We start from the raw sequence: 20,523 nt of genomic DNA, 5'->3' as shown, positions 1-20,523 counted from the left end.
ACGTCATTTATGGACGGCCCCCAATGGGGGGGGGGGGAGGCGCTTGTCAGGGCAATGCGTGTGTTGGGGGTAGAGTGTGGTGGGTACCCCCCCCCCTTCGCCGCCCACATCTTACAAGTTACTTGACCAACGTGGAAGAGTGGGGGGCAGATATCCCCCGCTTCAGAGGCCTATCTCTAAAACGCCATTGCAGGGCTGCGCCTTTACCTCTCGCACTGTAGACCATTATAATATTACCGTAAGTATTATTCTTGTTGTTGTTATCTATATAATTACTCGGCTAATGTGTTACGGTGGAAGTTTGACCGTGACGACCTTGTTCAATGTTCGTTTTTTAAAACCGTTGGAAGCTTAAATTTTTATTTAAAGCTTTCGTGACTGCAGTAATTCATATTCTTAGCTCTTTCGGTAAAGTCACGTTGAAGGGAAATAATAAAATATATTGTTTTATATAAACAATAAAATATATTGTTTTATATATATTTTATTGTTTTATATATATATTTTATTATTTTATTGTTTCCCTTCAACGTGACTTTACCGAAAGAGCTAAGAATACGTTAGAAGCTTCTCTCGCAAACCACGCAGTTTGAGGCGTTTTAATTTAAGATCGTGAAGCTTTGGTGACCGCAGGGAATCCGTACACTTTGTTTATTTTCGGTAAAAGTCACGGTAGTTAGAAATAAAATTAATAGAGAAACACGAAGCAACCCGTCTTCAGGTGCGAAACGAACAGCGGAGTTTTAATTTTGGTACGATACAAATAAACGCCACCGTTCATTGCCGCGTTGAACAATCGTATTAAATACAGGTGCGGGCATTCTTGTTGTTGTTAAAAAATAAACGACAGCTTTCGATGTCTTTCGTGAGCGGACTGTTAAAGGGATAAGCGATCTGAGGAAGAGCGATCCATGGCCGCTTCGTTAAAGTCCTCGAAGCGCGGCAACGTTAAAGACCCGGCTGGAAGACAAAGGAAGTTTGTTACGAACCAGGTAAACAACTCTTGTTGTTATTATTGTTGATGTATGTTAATTCTTACCAAGTTTGTGTTTCAAATGTAACGCGGCAAGGACACACGCCGTATTTTTTTTAACACGTAGGCTTTCGCGAACTAATAATATCCATAATACTGTATAAGGTTTGAGGTTTTTCGTGACTGCAGTGATCCATCATACTCTTTCGGTAAAGTCACGTAGATAAAAAAAAGTAAAGTTAATCAAATCACAACGTTTCGAAGGCATCAGGTGTAACACAGCAAAATTACTATATCTTGCTGCGTAATTACTTTATTTTGCTGTGTAATTACTTTATTTTGCTGTGTAATGACTTTATTTTGCTGTGTAATTACTTTATTTTTCTGAGTAATTACTTTATTTTGCTGTGTAATTACTTTATTTTGCTGTGTAATTACTTTATTTTGCTGTGTAATTACTTTATTTTGCTGTGTAATTACTTTATTTAGCTGTGTAATTTATTTTTGCTGTGCAATTACTTTATTTTGCTGTGCAATTACTTTGTTTTGCTGTGTAATTACTTTATTTTGCTGTGTAATTAATTTTGCTGTGTAATTACATTATTTTGCTGTATAATTACTTTATTTTGCTGTGTAATTACTTTATTTTGCTGTGTAATTACTTTGTTTTGCTGTGTAATTACTTTGTTTTACTGTGTAATTACTTTATTTTGCTGTGTAATTACTTTATTTTGCTGTGTAATTACTTTATTTTGCTGTGTAATTACTTTATTTTGCTGTGTAATTACTTTGTTTTGCTGTGTAATTACTTTATATTGCTGTGTAATTACTTTATTTTGCTGTGTAATTACTTTATTTTGCTGTGTAATTACTTTATTTTGCTGTGTAATTACTTTATTTTGCTGTGTAATTACTTTATTTTGCTGTGTAATTACTTTATTTTGCTGTGTAATTACTTTATATTGCTGTGTAATTACTTTATTTTGCTGTGTAATTACTTTATTTTGCTGTGTAATGACTTTAATTTGCTGTGTAATTTATTTTGCTGTGTAATTACTTTGTTTTGCTGTGTAATTACTTTATATTGCTGTGTAATTACTTTATTTTGCTGTGTAATGACTTTATTTTGCTGTGTAATTACTTTATTTTGCTGTGTAATTTATTTAGCTGTGTAATTTATTTTGCTGTGTAATTACTTTCTTTTGCTGTGTAATTACTTTATTTTGCTGTGTAATTACTTTATTTTGCTGTGTAATTACTTTATTTTGCTGTGTAATTACTTTATTTTGCTGTGTAATTACTTTATTTTGCTGTGTAATTACTTTATTTTGCTGTGTAATTTTGTTGTGCTAGTTACACCTGATGACGGAAGTTTGTGTTGCCTCCGAAACGTCGTGATTTTAATAACTTTCTTTTTTATTTCTACCTATGTGACTTTACCGAAAGAACCAACGAGTATACTGTATAGGTGTTTTGGGTTCCATCGCGTGTATATAAAGTGTCCTTAAACCATCGTCCTCAAGATGTAACTGTGTATTTACTCTCCAACACACCGGTTAGTGCTGTACTAGTAACAAATTGACACGTGTTGGTTACGTTACAAACCTTACTAATTGGCTGTGTCGGGTGGTGGCGGGTTTAACGACACACATTTACGCGATCTCACCCCCCCCCCCCCAAAACCCCTATATTATGAATGCCGTCTTTATAATAGTACTGTTCATTGCCTTTGCGATGCAACCATCAGTCGAGCTTCGGCACACGGAGCTGATTGATTTAATCAATTCGTCCTCTGGTGCTGCAAGCCCATTGGGACAGCTCCCGATTAATTATCTCAAACAGTCGATTTGATGTCTCTAGCCTACGATCTCGAATCAATGTGTTGCTCTTCTTGTCTCAGCGTAAATGTTTACTTTTTGGCACACGTATCTACTGTTCTATGTTTATGATCATGTCTCTTACGGTTCTTTATAAATGCAAATTGCATTGTGTAGCGCACGGACTCTCTGGGCTGATTTTTAAAAAAAAATTTTAACACGTGTGCATTTCAAGGCGAACAAGCAGAGCGAGGAGGCGTTAACGCACACCGCGGACGCAGCGGCGGTGAAACGCAAAGTGACCAAGAAAGCCGAATGTGCCGTGAATCCGACAATCGTGGAACCCACATCCAGCTATCAGCTGGAATCTCTCCGGCGTTTCAGAGAAGACCCTGTCACAAGTAGAATCGATAGCATCCTGTCGGTGTGTGTGTATGAGTGGGGGGCTGTGTGTGTATATGTGACATGGATCGTTGCGAAATGCATAGCGGTGGTTTACTGAAAGTGGTCACAGTGTTCGTGTCACAATTCTGGCTGTCGCCTGATGAGGCTGGTTGCTGTAACCACCAGCGAAACTTCGTACTCAGATTGTAAATGTTCCGGGTTTACTCTCCCAACACACCGGTGTGCTGTACTCGTAACTAATTGGCATGTTTTGTTTACGTGACAAACCATACTAATTGGTTGTGTCGGGTGGTGGTTGGTTTTACGATACATTAATATTTCCGAGATCTAACCCAAAACACCTCTTATGGATTGTTTAGAGTGTTGTATGAAAATTGTGGGTTTAAAAACATATACTGTATAAGAATTTAATTGGCGGTCATCATCCTCATGAGCTAAGATACTAGGATGAGGTTGCTGCTCTGCTTTTCTGTTGTAGTTTTTCAGTGAGGCAAATGTCCTTGCCTTGTAGATACATTTTGGATAACAGAAAGACTATAACCCTGCAGGTTATAGGAATATTCTCGGATTGGGCCAGGCCAACGATTAAAATGAGTTTCACCGTGTACAATGTTTGAACACAATCGCACCTCACGATGCTTTAAAGAGTGTGGGAAAACTAACAGGGAATGGTAAGGTTTGAGATCGGTGGCATGGGTTACATCATGTGATTTATAAGTAACTAGTTGACATGAATATACTGCAGCTGTTCAGCCTTTGCTTTGGCACTGCTCACGCTTGCATATGATCCACTCTGTTTCAGAATAAGTTGGCTGACGTAGAGTATGATTCAGACGTGTGTCGCTCCCTCATTGTGACACTGACGGATGACATCTTGGCGATGGTTAAACAGTTTGAGTTTGACCGCTACAAGTTCATTGTCAGTATGTATATTGGTGAGAAGAAAAAACAGGATGTTCTGGTAAGGACCCTCGTTGTTTTTTAAATAAGTGAATGATGAATGAGCTGAACGTTAAGAAATATAACATGTAAATTAACGAGTGATGTATTTTTCAGATGCTCATTCTTTCAATGTTGACCTTCCTGTGAACGTCCTAGGATCACAATGAATACGTAACACACGGTACCACTAACACTGCTGTACTCTGGAGGTTTTTCCATTTTTGCTGTGCGGCTGTGATGGGTTTTTGGGGTTGTTCCAAATACTGGGAATAGGTTTTCCTATTATATTTTGGTACTGGCAAACGATGTCCCATGATGTACCAAATACTGTTCAGTACGGTATCCGACGTTTCTCACCACGTGCTGAGAGCTCCTTCAGAGGGACAAAATTGGGCAGCTCACTGATTTGCCAGCATCAAGAATTGACAATAGAAAGATCCTCAAATCAGTTCCTGAAGAAGCTCCCAGACCATGGAGAGAAACGTCCGACACCATATTGAACAACACGCGGTAAAGCCCGAATACACATCGCAGAGCTAAACATACTCATTAAACTACAATTTAACGTATATGTTTTGTTAAGATTAATCCGAGTACTTGGAACTGTAATAAAATATGGTACAACAGTCAACTGGGAATTTTGGTATTTTGGAAAGATGAATCATCCTAGAAATGCATATGACTCATCCAGTAATGTTAGTAATGTAACTTGATTTTATGAGTCAATTTAATTCGAGTACAAAGATGAAAATTATATTTTTTTAAATGTGATATCGCTGTAGGCTTAACATAATTATTTATGAGCGTCTTATTCCCTTGAAAATTTTTACCTTTATTAAAAAAGAATTGGTCGTCACTCCTGGTACTGAACAGTATTATACATACTAGATAACATTTAAAGAGGAAAATTACACAGTTTGTTTTTAAATGCAATGCTTTAATCTTTGGTTTCAGTGTTTAAATCATCAATATGACTGTTGAGGCAGCGTAGAGGTCAGAGCGCTTGTCAGGCCACCTTGGAGATTCGAGGTTTGAATCCAGGGACCAGCCTGTGATTAGAACTGACGTCTTGGGTATATATATATTCTTGGTTCTTTCGGTAAAGTCACATAGAAGGGAAACAATAAAATAATAAAAATATAAAACAATAAAATTCTCACGACGTTTCGATTGCAACACAAGCAATCATCATCAGGTGTGAAAACCACAACGAGAAAATGTTCACACCTGATGATGATTGCTTGTGTTGCAGTCGAAACGTCGTGAGAATTTTATTGTTTTATATTTTTATTATTTTGTTTCCCTTCTACGTGACTTTACCGAAAGAACCAAGAATATGAATCCCTGCAGTCACGAAAGCTTTAAATCAAAGTCTTGGGTATAGTTACAGTGAAACCTTGGATTGCGAGCATAATTCGTTCCGGAAATGTGCTCGTAATCCAAAGCACCCGTATATCAAAGTGAATTTCCCCATAAGAAATAATGGAAACTCAGATGATTCGTTCCACAACCCAAAAATACTATATTCATATAAAAATGATTAATACAAAATACCTTTTTATATTTTTATTTAATATAAAGTAATCAAATTTATTAATTACATTTAATCGTGGCTGGTGTAAGGGAGACGAGAGAGGAGGGTTATTGTGTAGGACGACTTTCACTTGCAGTACAGTTACTAAAGAAGTCACTACACTTGGACACAAAATAAAAAAAATGCTTTACACACACACACGTGGTCACAACACTATAGTACTATAGTAAACAGTATACACTCGAACGGATGTTGACTATACGAGTGAGGCACGCCGACTGAGACCGAGCATGGGAGGTGATTACCCACAATCCCGCAGAGAGAGAGAGAGAAGAACCATTGGCTCAGTTGTGATCACGTGACGCTCGGCAGACAAAGTGTATCTATACACGTACTGCTCGTATTGCAAGACATAGCTCGTTTATCAAATTAATATTTAAAAATGCTGCTCGTCTTGCAAAACACTCGCAGACCAAGTTACTCACAATCCAAGGTTTCACTGTACTTAGTTGATGGTTTCAGCCAGGTCACCAATGACTCCTAAAAAAAACCAGTCACATTAAATTGTATTCTTCACTTAATTTGGATACTTTCCAGGTCGGAGAATAAAATATTGGTTTTACTGTTGTGCATCAAGCATTACTCTCATATGCAGAATGGGTGGAAAAGTCATATTTTCTACTGTATGGATCAACCCTAACTTCCATGCGCCAAACATTCTTCTCATATGCAGAGTGGGTGGGAAAGGCTTGTTTTCGCCTGTGGATGAAAAGATCACTTGGAGGGATCTCAGATTCAGTTCTGTGATATCCACATCCGTAGGCCGTTCGCTGACACAATAATCATTGGGATAGGTCTGAGGGAAAAATGACAATAAAATTATATTAACGTGCCTTTACTTATTAACGCTCGTCTTTTTTTTGCAGATTGTAAGCCAAGGGCTGTGGGACATTGAAAGAGATGGCTGGGCCTCGGCCTCGTTTGAGAACTACAGCGTCTATGCCACTGCATCCGTATACGCCTTATATGTTGCGTAGCATAAACATAGTCTGACAATTTAAAACATTAACTTCATTAGCTTTCCGCAGGTGTTATTAACCGTTACTAAAATGCGTCTTATCTGCAAGTAAAAGCTAACATTCACGAATTTCAAGAATTGTATTTTAAATTTGTTGTTCATGGTATGACGGTACTCTGCAGAGTTTAATGGCAGTTCCTTATCTCTGAGATGATTTCTGGTTGTATCACAGTTTGTTCGCCATGATGTCAGATCTTCGCTCTCCCATGTGCTAGGAGCTTCTTGGATGCCTCAAGTTCATTCACAGGACGCCCGTGAAATAGAGCCTAGCAGCTTGCGCCCTTGCCGCTGAAATAAATCAAACCTAAAATCGCAGCAAACGCAGAGCGAAATATCTGGTATCACGGGGTACATTAAGCGGTACATACAGAAAACAAATCGGAGAGCGATTGTTTTTTGTAGTCATTAAAATGCATTACTTGACCACGTTGCTGTAATAAGTATCATACATCATTTTAATTCACAGTTTTGGCCATGAGCCTTCATTGTCAAGTGAACAATTATATATCTCTCTCGCAGCCAGGACATAACGTAATTGTATATCTCTCGCAGCCAGAGAGAACTACAGTACGACTGTCAATGTAGGAATTATAGGCGCAATTCACACGGTCATTTACAAATAAAATGTTTTTTTCTGACTCGGGCGTCTGTCTGCATGGGGTTTGTACGTTCTCCCCCTATTCTGCATGGGGTTTGTCAGGTTTCTCTGGTTTCCTCCGATTGACCAAACAAAAATACAATGGGATTGATATTGGCCACACATTCTAATGCGTAAACTTTTCCTGCAGATGTCTCAGTTGGTATTACACGTAGCAAGATCGCCCCGTACTCAGGATATTTTTCAGGACCCTCCTGATAAGGAGCATTGAGACTCGGTGAGGCTTTCCTGGGTCGACGAGCTTAATGTAGCAATAATAATGAAAGGTGTCCAGGGGTTCTTGGTTGTAAGTTAGGGCATCTGTAACCAGGTCAATCTGGCTGTTTAGCAGCAGCGGGCAGGGTGAGACTCGGTGTGTGAGGCTTTAGTTTGTGACAGGACAGAACACACGAGAGTGTGCACACACAACACAGCGAGGACACAGCCAGAGAACGCAGACCAGAGGACAAGCAGAGAAGAAGAGACAGACCTGGAGATAGAGACTAAGACCCCCCTCGGATAGCCTTCACAGACTGTGGGTGCAAGTGCTGTTAGCGAGCACATATCAAGGCCGACACGAGGGCGTGGATGGCAACACCGCTCCCAACAACAAAGTGTGCTCTGAATATGAATGTATGCTATGAAGAAGAGCCATTGCCCGAAACGTCGGATATTATATATATGTATTTTACATTTGAAGCTACATAGTGTGATTGACAGAACGATGTCAACCCATACGGTTTACCTGTATTCTTGTACAGGGAAATTGAGTTTTCAGGTCCATATGGCGTACAGCCGTTTCAATACGTGCAACACATTTTTTTGTCTATTTGTGTTTCTCCCTTGTGATGGGACTTTGTAGGATGAACGTTGAGATTTAGAAAGGCACGGGGTGACCACTAAGGTCTGAATTGGTCTGTAATAAGGTAGGGCACTGATAAGGGGTTGACAGATATGTATATGAACAAGATCAGGGTGCTATCGTCACGTTCAGATCTTTGTGATGCCACCACCTCTCGCCCTTAAAAAATAGCTTCTTAGCTCTACGGGCTTTGCTCGGTGGGGAATTAAATCTCGCTTCGGATTCTGTTATATTCTTGTTTCGCTGCAGTCACGGCCAGGCGTTGTCATTCAAGTGACATGACGTCACGCCTCTACCGTTAAGACTCGCCGCATTAGCCATTAACACTGCGATGGCTTTAAAAAATAAAATGGAACAGGCGACGTTTCGGGCAATGCCGCCTTCTTCACAGCACATGAGAGAAGCCAGGAAAAAAGTTGGAGACACCACTTTATATACCATGGGGGTCTGATACGAATTAAATTGTATATGTAAAATAAAATCCTGCCTCACCGTATTTACAGGAGGGCCTTTACCCGAAACGTCGCCTATTCTACCACCTGCATTCATTTTTTAAAAAATATTTTCACATTCTAGATTTGAAGCTTTCGTGACTGCAAGGAATCATACTCTTTGTTTTTTTTGTTTCGGTAAAGTCACGTAGGTAAAAAAATAAAATTAAAATAAATGAAAAACAACAAAATTAAATCACGACGTTTCGGGGGCAACACAAGCTTCCTTCATCAGGTGTAAAAAAAGCACAGCAAAATAACTAGAGAGAGAGAGAGAGCTATTTGTGATGATAGACTCTTACTGGTAGGAACAAAGTTGTAAACTGAGTGTACCAGCCTGCAATAGATTAATGTGTCCGTCCGTCCGTCCCCTTTCAATACTTTAACGAAGTGAAATCTCGTGCTGTTGGGTGTAAAATCAGCAACAGACAGGGCAGAGCCTTGAAAAATTCCAATGTTCCTACCAGCCCACCCTGCAGGGACCTGTTATATAGGGTAAGAGGAGGGGGAGGAGCCAGGCAGGACGGGCGCAGCATGGGGGGGTGGGGTGGGGGGGTTTGTGGGAGGAGCCAGGAGGGTGAAGCTCCTGCTTGGTGAACATCGGAGACACGGATGGGGGGGGGACGCGGGGGGGAGTAGCGGTCGAGGTTGAACATGGTCAATCACATCTTTCCAATGATTGCTCAATTTGAAACCATCTGCTCGGTTGAAGTTATGTCTATGTTTGTATATCTGTACGGCTTCATGGACAAATCTTTGGTGGTATCCAGACGGCTTGCAGAGTACCTTGTGTAATTGTGTAATTTTGCTGTGTAATTTTACTGTGCTAAATTTTGATTTGAAGCTTTCGTGACTGCAGTAATTAATATTCTTAGCTCTTTCGGTAAAGTCACGTTGAAGGGAAACAATAAAATAATATATATAAATAATATATATTATTTAAGAATATGATTTACTGTGCCAGTTACACCTGATGAAGGAAGCTTGTGTTGCCCCCGAAACGTCGTGAATTAATTTAGTTGTTTTTATTTTATTTTATTTTTCTACCTACGTGACTTTACCGAAAAAAACAAAGAGTATAATATTTTCACAGTCTAATTGCCTCTGCGCCATCAATAAAGTTAGTGAGAGGGGGGGGGGCGTGCGACGTCACCTCGCGAGCCCTGGGATTTGGCCGCCTCAGTGCTGTCGATAAAGTTGTTGAGGCGTGACGTCACGCGCTGCGCGTGCACCCCCCCCACAGTGCACAGGAGCGATGTCGCGTGGGGCGAGCGATTGAATGGTCATTTGTGTGCGTTGTAAACTTTATTCCTTTATGTACAAGGGAACAACAACAACGACAACAGCTCATTGAAAACAAGGCTGATTGCTAAGGTGAGGCAACGGGCTTGTGGATTACTCGCGTGAGCGGATTTGCGACGGATCGAACTGGTAAACGTCAAAGCCCCCCATTAGTTTCTGTGCACCAGCCCGGCTCGACTTGTTTAGGCCTCGAGCGCCTTCATTCGGCTGCGAGGGATTTCCCCGATTGAAAAAAAAGCGCTTCAGCTAAGATTAAGAAGCGTCCCCACGAACCCGTGCCCCGTGTCAGCGCGCCCGTACCAATCCGATCGCACGCAGCCGCTCCGGTGTTACAAGACGCGCTCGCAACTCGTTGCCCTACAACGTAGCCGGCGAGAGAGGCGAGCGCGTCTTGTGATACGGCGCATTCGGCACTGCCACGGCCGTCTTGATTATAATACGTGGCTTTTTTTTAAGACGCCCGAGAGGATGCCCACTGCGGAGATGGAGCGATGAGATCGACTCGTTGCGCGAGCAGGTTCTAGGCGGGTAGCGTGAGAGATGGAAGCGGCTCGAGGAGGTCTTCATTCAGCAGTGGATAGAGCAAATGCTATCCATGGCTCGATGATGCTTATGATGTAGGGTGCGTGGCAGTCCTATTTGTGGTTCCACTGCTGGATGAGGCCCCTTCCCACGCAGCCGTGGGGCTCGCTTGATTTGGTCCGAGTAGATCCGTTTCATGAGTGGGAGACACAAACATACCTCCATTCTATGTTATGCTTTAATCATGAGCCCAGCAGTATGTGTTCAAGCAAGTAAACTTTAGACCAGCTTGATTAGCATTGTTGCATACGTACGGTGCGAAAGAAGTTCAACATGCATACATACATACATCAGAGTCGGGTAATACCGTATATATGCTGCTGTGGTTCATCATGGGCAACGGCATATATGAATTACACGAGTGTATCGGTATTTTCTTTGGAAAGCGCCTAATCAAGTTTTAACATAGCTATTTCTGTGACCAGTCGCAAGCTAATCCCTCAACTGTTTCAATGCTAAATTCTCCTGTTTGATATGTAAACCCCTTTGTCAAAGTGCCTCACTTCTCTCAACCAGCTTAAAAGACGCTGCGAATCTTAGCAGCGTTCATTGTAGATCTGTCGTCCCGACAGGTTTGTTCCTTTCACCTGAAGAAGGCCACTTGTGTTGTGGCCGAAACGTCGTGAGAATTTTATTGTTTTATTTTATTGTTTTATTCGCATTCTACGTGACTTTACCGAAAGAACCAAAGAAGATGAATCCTTGCAGTCACGAAAGCTTTAAATCGAAATTTGGATCGGTATTGTGATGCCTCTGAAGCTGTGCGGCGTGGTGTGTTGTGTGTTGCAGGTTCTTGGCTGCTGCAGGCCGCAATGTACTCTGTGCACAGGAAGGTGCACCCGCCCACAGGGCTGGAGCACGCCGTCTATTGCCACTTCTTCTCGAGCCAAGAACGTAACCTGGTGGTGGCCGGTGGCTCTCAGCTGCAGATCTACCGCCTCATCCATGACACCGAGGTAGCCTCCACTGTGTTTCGTACGGTCACGAATAATTGGCACGGCAGGTTGTCGGGCACACCTGGTGATTGAACATTGCCAGCATATCATAAACTAAATTCACACCTGGTGATCGGACCAAGGCTGGCATGCCCGGCAATTGAACATTGCCAGCATATCATAAACTAAACGTCTTTGTTTTTTAAACTATTAAACGATCAAATCTATAAGGTGAAGTCACGGCTGGCAGAAGGGCCACCACTCCAGGGAGTTGTAGAGGAGAGGCCTTTTTAGTTGGCAAGATGGCTTGGAAGAAGTATGAGTAACCCATACTTTACCCAACAATTTGCTCGATGTTAACGTTGGTTGACGTAATTTACTTGGATAATTACTTTCACACAAATTGCTTGTGTATTGCTCGTCTGGTATGACGATTAAAATAACTTGGGACATGATTTCTACGTGCTGTCAAAATTATTTCTGGCAGTGCATAGTGCTTGTATACCGATTTTTGCTACCTATTATATATTCTTTATGCATTTATTGAATTTTTTAAGATACATAGACAAAACCAAACATGCAAAATGACATTCTCTTGTCTTAAAGTCAAAGCTGTCTTCACGTTAAAACAAGCACATGGTAACTTAAGTCATATTGCATTCCGATAACTAACATTGTTGATTAATGTCTTTGCAGTCCGTATCAAAAGGAGACAAGCCAACAGGTAAACTCTTCTGAATTATGCACTGCAACCTATCCGTTCCATTCCATCTGCAAGCAATTATTGTGCTTGTACCCGTATGATTTATCTGTTCAAAATTATCTCTAGGAAGATATTTAACTGTACTTTGTCACGCTGGTGAGTGCAGGTTGTTGGAGATACTTGAATGACTGGGTGGAATGAACTACTTGTGTTCAGGTAACCCCATCCAGCAGTGGATTGATCGTGACTTATGACGGTGATGAAATGTGCGCTGCAGATGGAAAGCCTCGCAAGGACAAGCTGGAGTTCATGTCATCCTTCTCACTCTTCGGGAACATCATGTCCATGGCGAGCGTGCGGCTCAGCGGTTCTTCGCGCGACGCGCTCCTGCTGGCCTTCATGGACGCGAAGGTCTCGAGCACCCACGGACATGTTCGCCCTGCTTCGCCTTGTAGGCCAGGAGTGGGGAACCTACCGCCCGCGAGCAATTAGTTGGCAATTAGCCGGCCCGCAACTTAACTTCATACGTCCCGTAGCCACACGAGGCCTACCACTTTTAAACGGAACACAAACGATATTCCATCTCTGATGCGACGTGGTTTTGAGTTGCACCACGTTCTGCGTGATGATGTCCGTGTTAATATAACGGCAGTGCTTATCCTGTGGACAACAGCGTAGGTTTCAGCACATGTTGGGGGGAGGGGACATGATTCTGAGCAGTAGAGGGCAATGCAAATAAAATCCATCGTGCTGTACTTCTATTCTCCTGCGTCTTTGCTCCCTGCCGTCATCAACCTTCACTGGTGAAGTTTGGTCACATATCCCCAATGACCGATACTGCATGGAGGGGGGCCCTCATCCAGCAGGGGATTGTCAAAAGGATTAACTTATTACTATTTAAAGCTTTTATGACTGCAGGGATTCATATTTTTGGTTCTTTCGGTAAAGTCACGTAGAAGGGAAATAATAAAATAATAAAAAGAAAACAATAAAGTGACATTTCATTAAATAATAAAAATAAAACGTATTATAATTAAATTTAATTAAATTATGTTTTATTTTTTTAATTTTATTATTTCCCTTCTACGTGACTTTACCGAAAGAACCAAGAATATAAGCTTATTACTATTACACTTTCAATATTTGCGCACACCTATTCTATCTTTTGCACAGATTATGTAGCCTGTTTCATTGCTTTTGTGTACTTCAGCTCAAAATAGGCTTGCTGATCCAACGAGCTCTTACCTGGTGGTACACATTAAGAATGAATGGATTGACCAATGCAATTGTGTTGTGATTGCGTGCAGCTGTCGGTGGTGGAGTACGATCCAGCAACCCACGATCTGAAAACCCTCTCCCTACATTACTTTGAGGAAGATGAAATCAAGGTAAGATGGGACAAACACCAACCCTTCTGTGTGTGACACCCAGGTTCTTTGCTCAGAGTTGTGTGCCCTCCGTGTGTGACGGCCTGTTTTTTTTAATTCGAATTGTTTGCTGTCGTGTATGCGACGCCGCGGTCGTTATGGTCGGACTGTGCTCCCGCTCCGTGTGTGACGCTGCGGTTGTGCCGTTGTGTGCAGGATGGGTTCCACGGGAACGTGCACGTGCCGGTGGTGCGCGTGGACCCGGACGCGCGCTGTGCCGCCATGCTGGTGTACGGCACGCGGCTCGTTGTGCTGCCCTTCCGCCGTGAGACGCTCGCCGATGAGGCCGAGGGGGGCGTCTCTGAGGGGTGCGAGCCGTGCACCACCACTTTATAGGGCACCAGTCCAATGCACTCACTCGTACACTACACCAGTACACTACTGCAGAGTGCTGTGGGATTGTAGCAGTACGCTACTTCACAGTGCCGTGTGAATGTACGAGTACACTACACCAGTACACTACTGCAGTGTGCTGCAGCAACATGTAATTGTTGGTTGAACTTGAACACTTGGTGAATTAACATGTCCATGATATAATTAGCATAGTTAACCAACTCTCAAAATTCCAATACGCTTACCAACTTGGAAGATTAAAACAGAGCCATTCTACATTCATGTGTCTCCTTTGTTGTGCATGTGGTTTACATTCGGAGTGACCTGCCACCCTGAAGGAGCCTTCCCGTTGGCTGGGTCACGAGCCGCGTCTTGCTTTCGGACGCGACTCGTTACCCCGTGTGCTCGTCGTTGCTCGCTAACTTTGCCACCCCCACCCGCCGCCGTGACCCCCGTTGCGCTCTTCCCCGCGTGCAGGCAGAAGCCGAGCCTGCTGCCCAGCTACGTGATCGACCTGCGGGGCCTGGACGAGAAGCTCCTCAACGTCCTCGACATGCAGTTCCTGCACGGCTACTACGAGCCCACCCTTCTCATCCTCTTCGAGCCCAACCAGACGTGGCCCGGGTGAGTGTCCGGCCTCGGCACAGCCATTGCGTTTCTCGCTCGCGCCCGGCCTATTCCACAGCTCGCTCTCGTGGTTATCCGCCGCGTTGAGGTTTGAGCGTGCTTGAGGAAAGGATGAATAGGAGGTCTTTATGCGTGCGCGATGGTTTCATTATCGGCTGTTCCGTACTCGTAGGGTGTCAACGACGGGTAATTTTAGAATGCGACGCTTAACGCCTGCACACAATGGCCTACTCTTGCGGGTGACGTGACTGCGTATGTATTCATTACGGTTCTTGCATGCGCGATAATAATCCGGGCGGCCGCTGGAACCGAGCCGCGAACTTCTGCAACGAGCAGCAAAGGCACGGCCACTGGGCCCGCGCCCCATACGTGTTGCGCACGCCTGCGATGAATGTACCACGTTGTCGGTTGTCGAGGGAGTGGTGTTTACGCACCTCACTGATGCATTCATCGCCTGCAGCCGAGTGGCAGTCCGGCAAGACACGTGTGGGATCGTGGCCATCTCGCTCAACATCGCCCAGAGGGTGCACCCCATCATCTGGTCGCTCAGCAGCCTTCCCTTCGACTGCACGCAAGCCCTGGCCGTCCCCAAGCCGATCGGTTCGCACGGATAATCTCACAGCCGCACACCTCCTTTGTAGACGGAGGCTGTACACGTCACTTCCTGTCTTCTTGGGGCTAGACGATATCGAGGGGTGCAGCGGTCTGCGCAGCGGGTTGACGCGCCGCACCGTACAGCACCGTAGACCCGGTGATATGAATTAGATTCCCGGCCATTGTTAACATCGGTGGCGAGCAATAGCTTAACCGGCGTTGGATTATTTTTCCTTAATAGTTCACGCTGCTCAGCATGGTGAAGTATGGTCAATCACAGCGTGGGGAGGCCCTCATCCACCAGTAAATTGACAAAGAATCAATGATTATTTTCATAGTGTTATCATATTTCTTTAGTATAGGAATTACTCGCAAGTCAATCAAGGACTGCAGTATAATCTGAGCAGATGAATTAGAATTTATTCTAAAAATATAAGAATAACTCTCCAGCAAAATAATGACCAAAAACTCATTTGTCAATAACACTGCCGTGACACGAAGAAGGGTCATTGACCAAAGATCGTCACCTATTTTATGTTTTAGTGACTCTTTAGCACGGTGTTATTGACGAATGCGTTGGGCTAAAATACCTTGAGCTTGAGCTGCACAACACATGTGTATTGACATCCCATGAGAGCGGTCGGCTGAGTGGACGTTGCGACTGCTCCGGTCGGGGTCGGTGTCTCTCGACAGGTGGCGTGGTCATCTTCGCGGTCAACTCCCTTCTGTACATGAACCAGAGCGTCCCACCGTACGGCGCCTCCCTCAACAGCATCACGCACGGCTCCACCGCCTTCCCACTGCGTGAGCTCCCTGCCCCGAATGTGCATTTAAAAACATGTCTATGTGTTTACGGCATTTTTTGCTGTGCACAAGAACAAAGGTCTGCTGCAGAACATTGGGCACCAAAAAACAACCGCACGTGAATATCCGCCAGGCCCATGTACCCGACGCGTCCTGTTTAATGGTGGGGGGTTGGGGGGGGGGCAGACAACCCAGGGACCGAATGTGCACTTTTAATGTCACGGTGGCTGGACGTTGATGCGTGTAATAATTATATTGAGCAGCTGTTTGTCGTACATATGTATGTATGTATGTTGAACTTCATTCGCACCGTATGTAGCCAACCGCTAATCACACGAAAGTTGTTTTAAATAAATTCCTTTTTAATCTTGATCTTGATTTTAAAGTGCATAGCTCCAGTGGCTTCCTAATATTGGAAAGGAAGATGGTTCCAGACGGCCGCAGCGTGTTCTCAAAATACCGGGCTCATCCAGGGCTGTAGTTCTTCCGGTCTATATGCTTTCTCAATAAAACCCCATGCAATAGAGACTAAATTGAACCCGATTTAAAGCTTTCGTGACTGCAAGGATTCATCTTCTTTGATTCTTTCGGTAAAATCACGTAGAATGAGAATAAAATAATACATTGATAAAATAAAATAACACAATAATATTCTCACGACGTTTCGGCCACAACACAAGCGGCCTTCATCAGGTGAAGGGGACGAGACTGTCTGGAGGACAGACAGCTCCAGCGCTGTCCTCCAGACAGTCTGCCCTCCAGACAGTCTCGTCCCCTTCACCTGATGAAGGCCGCTTGTGTTGTGGCCGAAACGTCGTGAGAATATTATTGTGTTATTTTATTTTATCAATTTATTATTTTATTCTCATTCTACGTGACTTTACCGAAAGAACCAAAGAAGATAAATTGAACCCATTTACAATTTTATTGCTCAACGATTTTTGTTCAATTATATTCTTATTACTATTTCGACAACAACTACAGTTAAGTGCACATGAACTGGAGCACGGCCATCGTGTTTGCGCGCGACAGGTATTCAAGATGGCGTGAAGATGACGCTGGACTGCGCGCAGGCCACGTTTGTTTCCTACGACAAGATCGTCATCTCCCTCAAGGGAGGAGAAATGTGAGTCGTGAAACTCGTCGCGTTGGCGTGCTTCGCGTCCGAAAATGGCTCCACTGACGGTCTCGTGGCGTGCGCTCATGACCATGGCCGTATGTATGTTGAACTTCTTTTGCACCATACATAGCCAACCGCGCTAATCGGAGGTGCGAGGGGAAGGACAACAAACTAAACACAAAAAGCAGTTCTAAATAATAGATTTTTCAATGTATATTTAAAAGTGCAGAGCTCCAGTGGCTACTTAATATTGGAAGGAAAAGCATTCCAGGCTGCCGCGGAAGCGCATCTAAAAGTGCGCGATGCGGTGACCATCTTTGTTCAGTGGCTAGCCAAAAGCAGCTGCTGCGAGGACGACCGGAGTTCGCGTGATGATTTATGATCCTTGACAAGACGCGGGAGTGGAAATCTCTCTCTCCCTTTCCTGCGCTGGTCGCACTTGTAGCTTGACGTTTTGAAGGAAGGTGATTGCCTGCCCAGAATGAAATTGAAGTTGGCTTGCGTTAAAATTTACTCCCAATTCTGTGAAGTGATTGCTCATTTAGGGGAGCACGTTATCCAAAACGCAGTTTCACACTTCAGTCGGACCGGATGGCATCCTGCCAAATGCTTTTAAATTAGCACGAGGTGAGGTTCTGCCATGGTTTATTGTAAATCTTCTTTTTAACTTGTAAATTACGTCCAATACAGTGCCTGATGATTGGAAATTGTCTTCTATCCATCTGCTTGATAAGTACAGAGCAGTCAACGATACAAATAACTAAAGACTGTCATTCAATTTTTGCTCACTGTCAAAGGTCCAGGAAGAGTTAGTGAAAAAAGATCTCGTGTCTTTTTTAGAGGCAGGACTTTGTGACGTGAATCATGACGGCCTGGTTCGTGTGTGTTTGGTTTCTTCGTCAGTTACGTTCTGACGTTGATCATCGATGGTATGAGGAGTGTGCGGAGCTTCCACTTTGACAAGGCGGCCGCCAGCGTTCTCACCACGTGTGTAAGTGCGCCCCACAAATCCGCACGTGCCCTTCACATTTACTTCCACTTTCTCCACCGGTGCCCATGTTTCTGATACCCATATCATCGGTACATCATCCCTTTGTCGCAGGTTGCATAGCACAGTGTTTGTGAAGCAATCAGCTTCTGAAAAGTGGTCGTTAAACCAACTCCTAATTCCTTATGGCTTATTCATATTCTTAGCTCTTTCGGTAAAGTCATGTTGAAGGGAAACAAAATAATAATATATATATAAAACAATAAAAATTCTCACGACGTTTCGACCATAACACAAACGGTCATCATCAGATGTGAAAAACCATGGCTTGCGAATATAACACGTTTGGTCGTATTCATATGCCAAGCTTTATAACGCTAGATATTGTGGTCAAGCCATGCATTGGAATTGATGATTGACTGAAACCATCTTGATATATAGAGGAGTGCAGAGCTTGGGCGGGTGGAATTTGGCACCTGCTCCGCCACCTGGCCTCCTTTCCGATGTGCCCGCGGTTCCTCCTTGAGCCTCTTTGAGTCGGGAGCGAACCCTGCGGGGGCGGTGGTAGTGGCGACGTGTTCCAAAGTCGGTGTTAATTTTGCGCTGGTGCCACGGCCCTTGGCGCCGGTGGTTGGTCCACAGATGCTGACGATGGAACCCGGCTACCTGTTCCTGGGCTCCCGGCTGGGGAACTCGCTGCTCTTGAAGTACACGGAGAAGCTGACCGAGTCGGCCGCCGAAACGATGAGCAAAGACAAACCGGTGAGCCGAGCAGCGCCTTTGTTTACTTATTAGCACTTTACAGCTTAGGTGGAAAGTGTAACAGGGCAGGTGGGCGGGAGGTTGTGGTGGGGGGGCGGAGTACAATAACTCTCATTAAGACGATCCAATGTGAACAAAATTCGGTATAAATTGCCATTCCTATTCAGGAATAATGTAGCAGGTTAAAACCCTCCCAAATGATTTTAAAGCGTTGCTTGCGTCTTCCCTGGAAGAACTGCTTTGCAAGCCCTGTTGCCTTGTTTCCTACGCCCCTGGCGTGAGCCACTACTGATATTATCGCGGATTTAATACGTTTGAGGATAAACGCATGTTGGAAGGTGCTGCAGGAATCCATACACGTCCCTATTTGAACTTACGTTGCCATTTTCGCCCAACGTTATCCCGTTAGGGCTATCAGTGTGTCACGCCATGAAACGAAGAATCCAGTCAGATCGCTTCACAAAGCAGTGCAATCCTTCGTGTTTGGAGAACGGCCCGTGGAAGCGGATATCACTGAACTACCTGTGAGATCTCTTTAAGCGTCCTGTAGTCCACACAGTGGAGGGTAGTACTTTCACACCTGCTCTGCACGTGAGTGTAATTGCTGAGCCAGGCGGTCACGTCCTTGGTGGCCATGTCTAGTCGTCATAGAGCACTGCTGAATTCAGTCAGTGCACGGCCATAAAATTACGTGACACTGCATAGGGCCACAGCTGTGGTGTGGGTTGTCACGAAGACCCCCAACGGCGGAGGTTTGGCTGCACAGCGACCTCGCCCTTTGTCCGGAACCTGTCCAGCAAGGGCCTACTGAAGGCTTGGCAGGGTAAAACCAGCTGGACAAGACTGTAGGGTCCGCGATAAGAGACTGAATTCTCAGAACTTAAATATAGCCATATTAATCGCTGAACAAAAGTTCGTGTGCGATGTTTTATTTGTATGCGGTCCTTGGTAGCTGAGGCTGAGACCGTCAACTCAACTACGCCTGGAGGACCAGGACCTCAGCGGTGTCGGCTCAGCGCTCCGACCTCTGAGCCATCCGGCCGCCTATAGAGCAGTGCCCTCTACAATGACCGCCGATCATGAATACGGCCGCGCCGATGCCATTGACGTGACAGTAGCACGCTCGTCCATGGGAGCTACTACCCACCTTGTTAACGTTGTGTGTAGCTGCGAGTTTTTAATCGTTGTTGGCAATAGTCCAATTGCTTTGTGGTGAATAGGCTTTATTTTTCCTTTAACGATCTAGATATATTTATCTCTCTGCAGTGTCTGTATAGCGTAACATTTGTGTTGATCAAGAGGAAATTTAAAAAAGTGCACCCTGTGTTGTCATTACGGCAAGATGATCTCATAAGTCTGAACATTTGTTATCGCGAACTCTTTACGACTCCAGTCCATCATGAATGCGTGCTCATCGCATGCAGCAAGCTCTTTGGAATAACACTTTGGAAAACTGTTCAGGCTCACTGTGATCAGTCCAAACAATGCTCAAGTAGTTTTGCAAAAACAGCTTGGGTAATGTTAAAACCAGAGCTGATCGTTTATAGGCTCATTGATGTCCTCTTGCTTAATCAGGTGAGATAACTCATCAGCGTTCGATAGCTCAT

General features: G+C 44.0%; 2 protein-coding genes across 7 annotated transcripts in view; both read left to right on the top strand.

The window, feature by feature from the left end:
- Positions 1-106: 106 nt before the first annotated feature.
- LOC116954126 (dynein light chain Tctex-type protein 2-like) lies at positions 107-7,387 on the top strand. Of its 5 annotated transcripts, none has more exons than XM_076052080.1 (5): positions 107-238; positions 851-992; positions 3,026-3,214; positions 3,998-4,156; positions 6,598-7,387. In XM_076052080.1, the coding sequence occupies exons 2-5, from the start codon at positions 912-914 to the stop codon at positions 6,706-6,708; spliced, it is 540 nt and encodes a 179-aa protein (XP_075908195.1). In that variant the 5' UTR covers positions 107-238; positions 851-911; the 3' UTR covers positions 6,709-7,387. The 5 variants fall into 5 exon arrangements, with proteins under 5 accessions (XP_075908195.1, XP_075908192.1, XP_075908196.1 ...); XM_076052077.1 differs by having other exon boundaries at positions 109-238; positions 884-992; XM_076052081.1 differs by lacking the exon at positions 107-238 and adding an exon at positions 510-721 and having other exon boundaries at positions 884-992.
- Positions 7,388-9,920: 2,533 nt separating this feature from the next.
- The window catches only part of CPSF1 (cleavage and polyadenylation specific factor 1), a 63,278-nt gene continuing 52,675 nt past the window's right edge, over positions 9,921-20,523 (top strand). For both annotated transcript variants that reach the window (XM_032974510.2, XM_032974509.2), the window contains exons 1-12: positions 9,921-10,113; positions 11,413-11,579; positions 12,255-12,282; positions 12,539-12,672; positions 13,569-13,649; positions 13,845-13,996; positions 14,499-14,645; positions 15,109-15,248; positions 15,936-16,046; positions 17,079-17,172; positions 18,070-18,157; positions 18,797-18,916. In XM_032974510.2, the coding sequence (XP_032830401.1) occupies positions 11,436-11,579; positions 12,255-12,282; positions 12,539-12,672; positions 13,569-13,649; positions 13,845-13,996; positions 14,499-14,645; positions 15,109-15,248; positions 15,936-16,046; positions 17,079-17,172; positions 18,070-18,157; positions 18,797-18,916 (1,239 nt within the window). In that variant the 5' untranslated portion in view covers positions 9,921-10,113; positions 11,413-11,435. The remainder of the gene's footprint in view (positions 10,114-11,412; positions 11,580-12,254; positions 12,283-12,538; positions 12,673-13,568; positions 13,650-13,844; positions 13,997-14,498; positions 14,646-15,108; positions 15,249-15,935; positions 16,047-17,078; positions 17,173-18,069; positions 18,158-18,796; positions 18,917-20,523) is intronic.

The sequence above is a fragment of the Petromyzon marinus genome, chromosome 54 (genome assembly GCF_048934315.1).
Source record: "Petromyzon marinus isolate PM22_M1 ecotype Great Lakes invasive population chromosome 54, UKy_Petmar_22M1.pri1.0, whole genome shotgun sequence".
Taxonomy (NCBI): domain Eukaryota; kingdom Metazoa; phylum Chordata; class Hyperoartia; order Petromyzontiformes; family Petromyzontidae; genus Petromyzon; species Petromyzon marinus.
The sequence above is the reverse complement of the archived record's forward strand: the minus strand, read 5'-3'. Positions and strand labels throughout refer to the sequence as shown.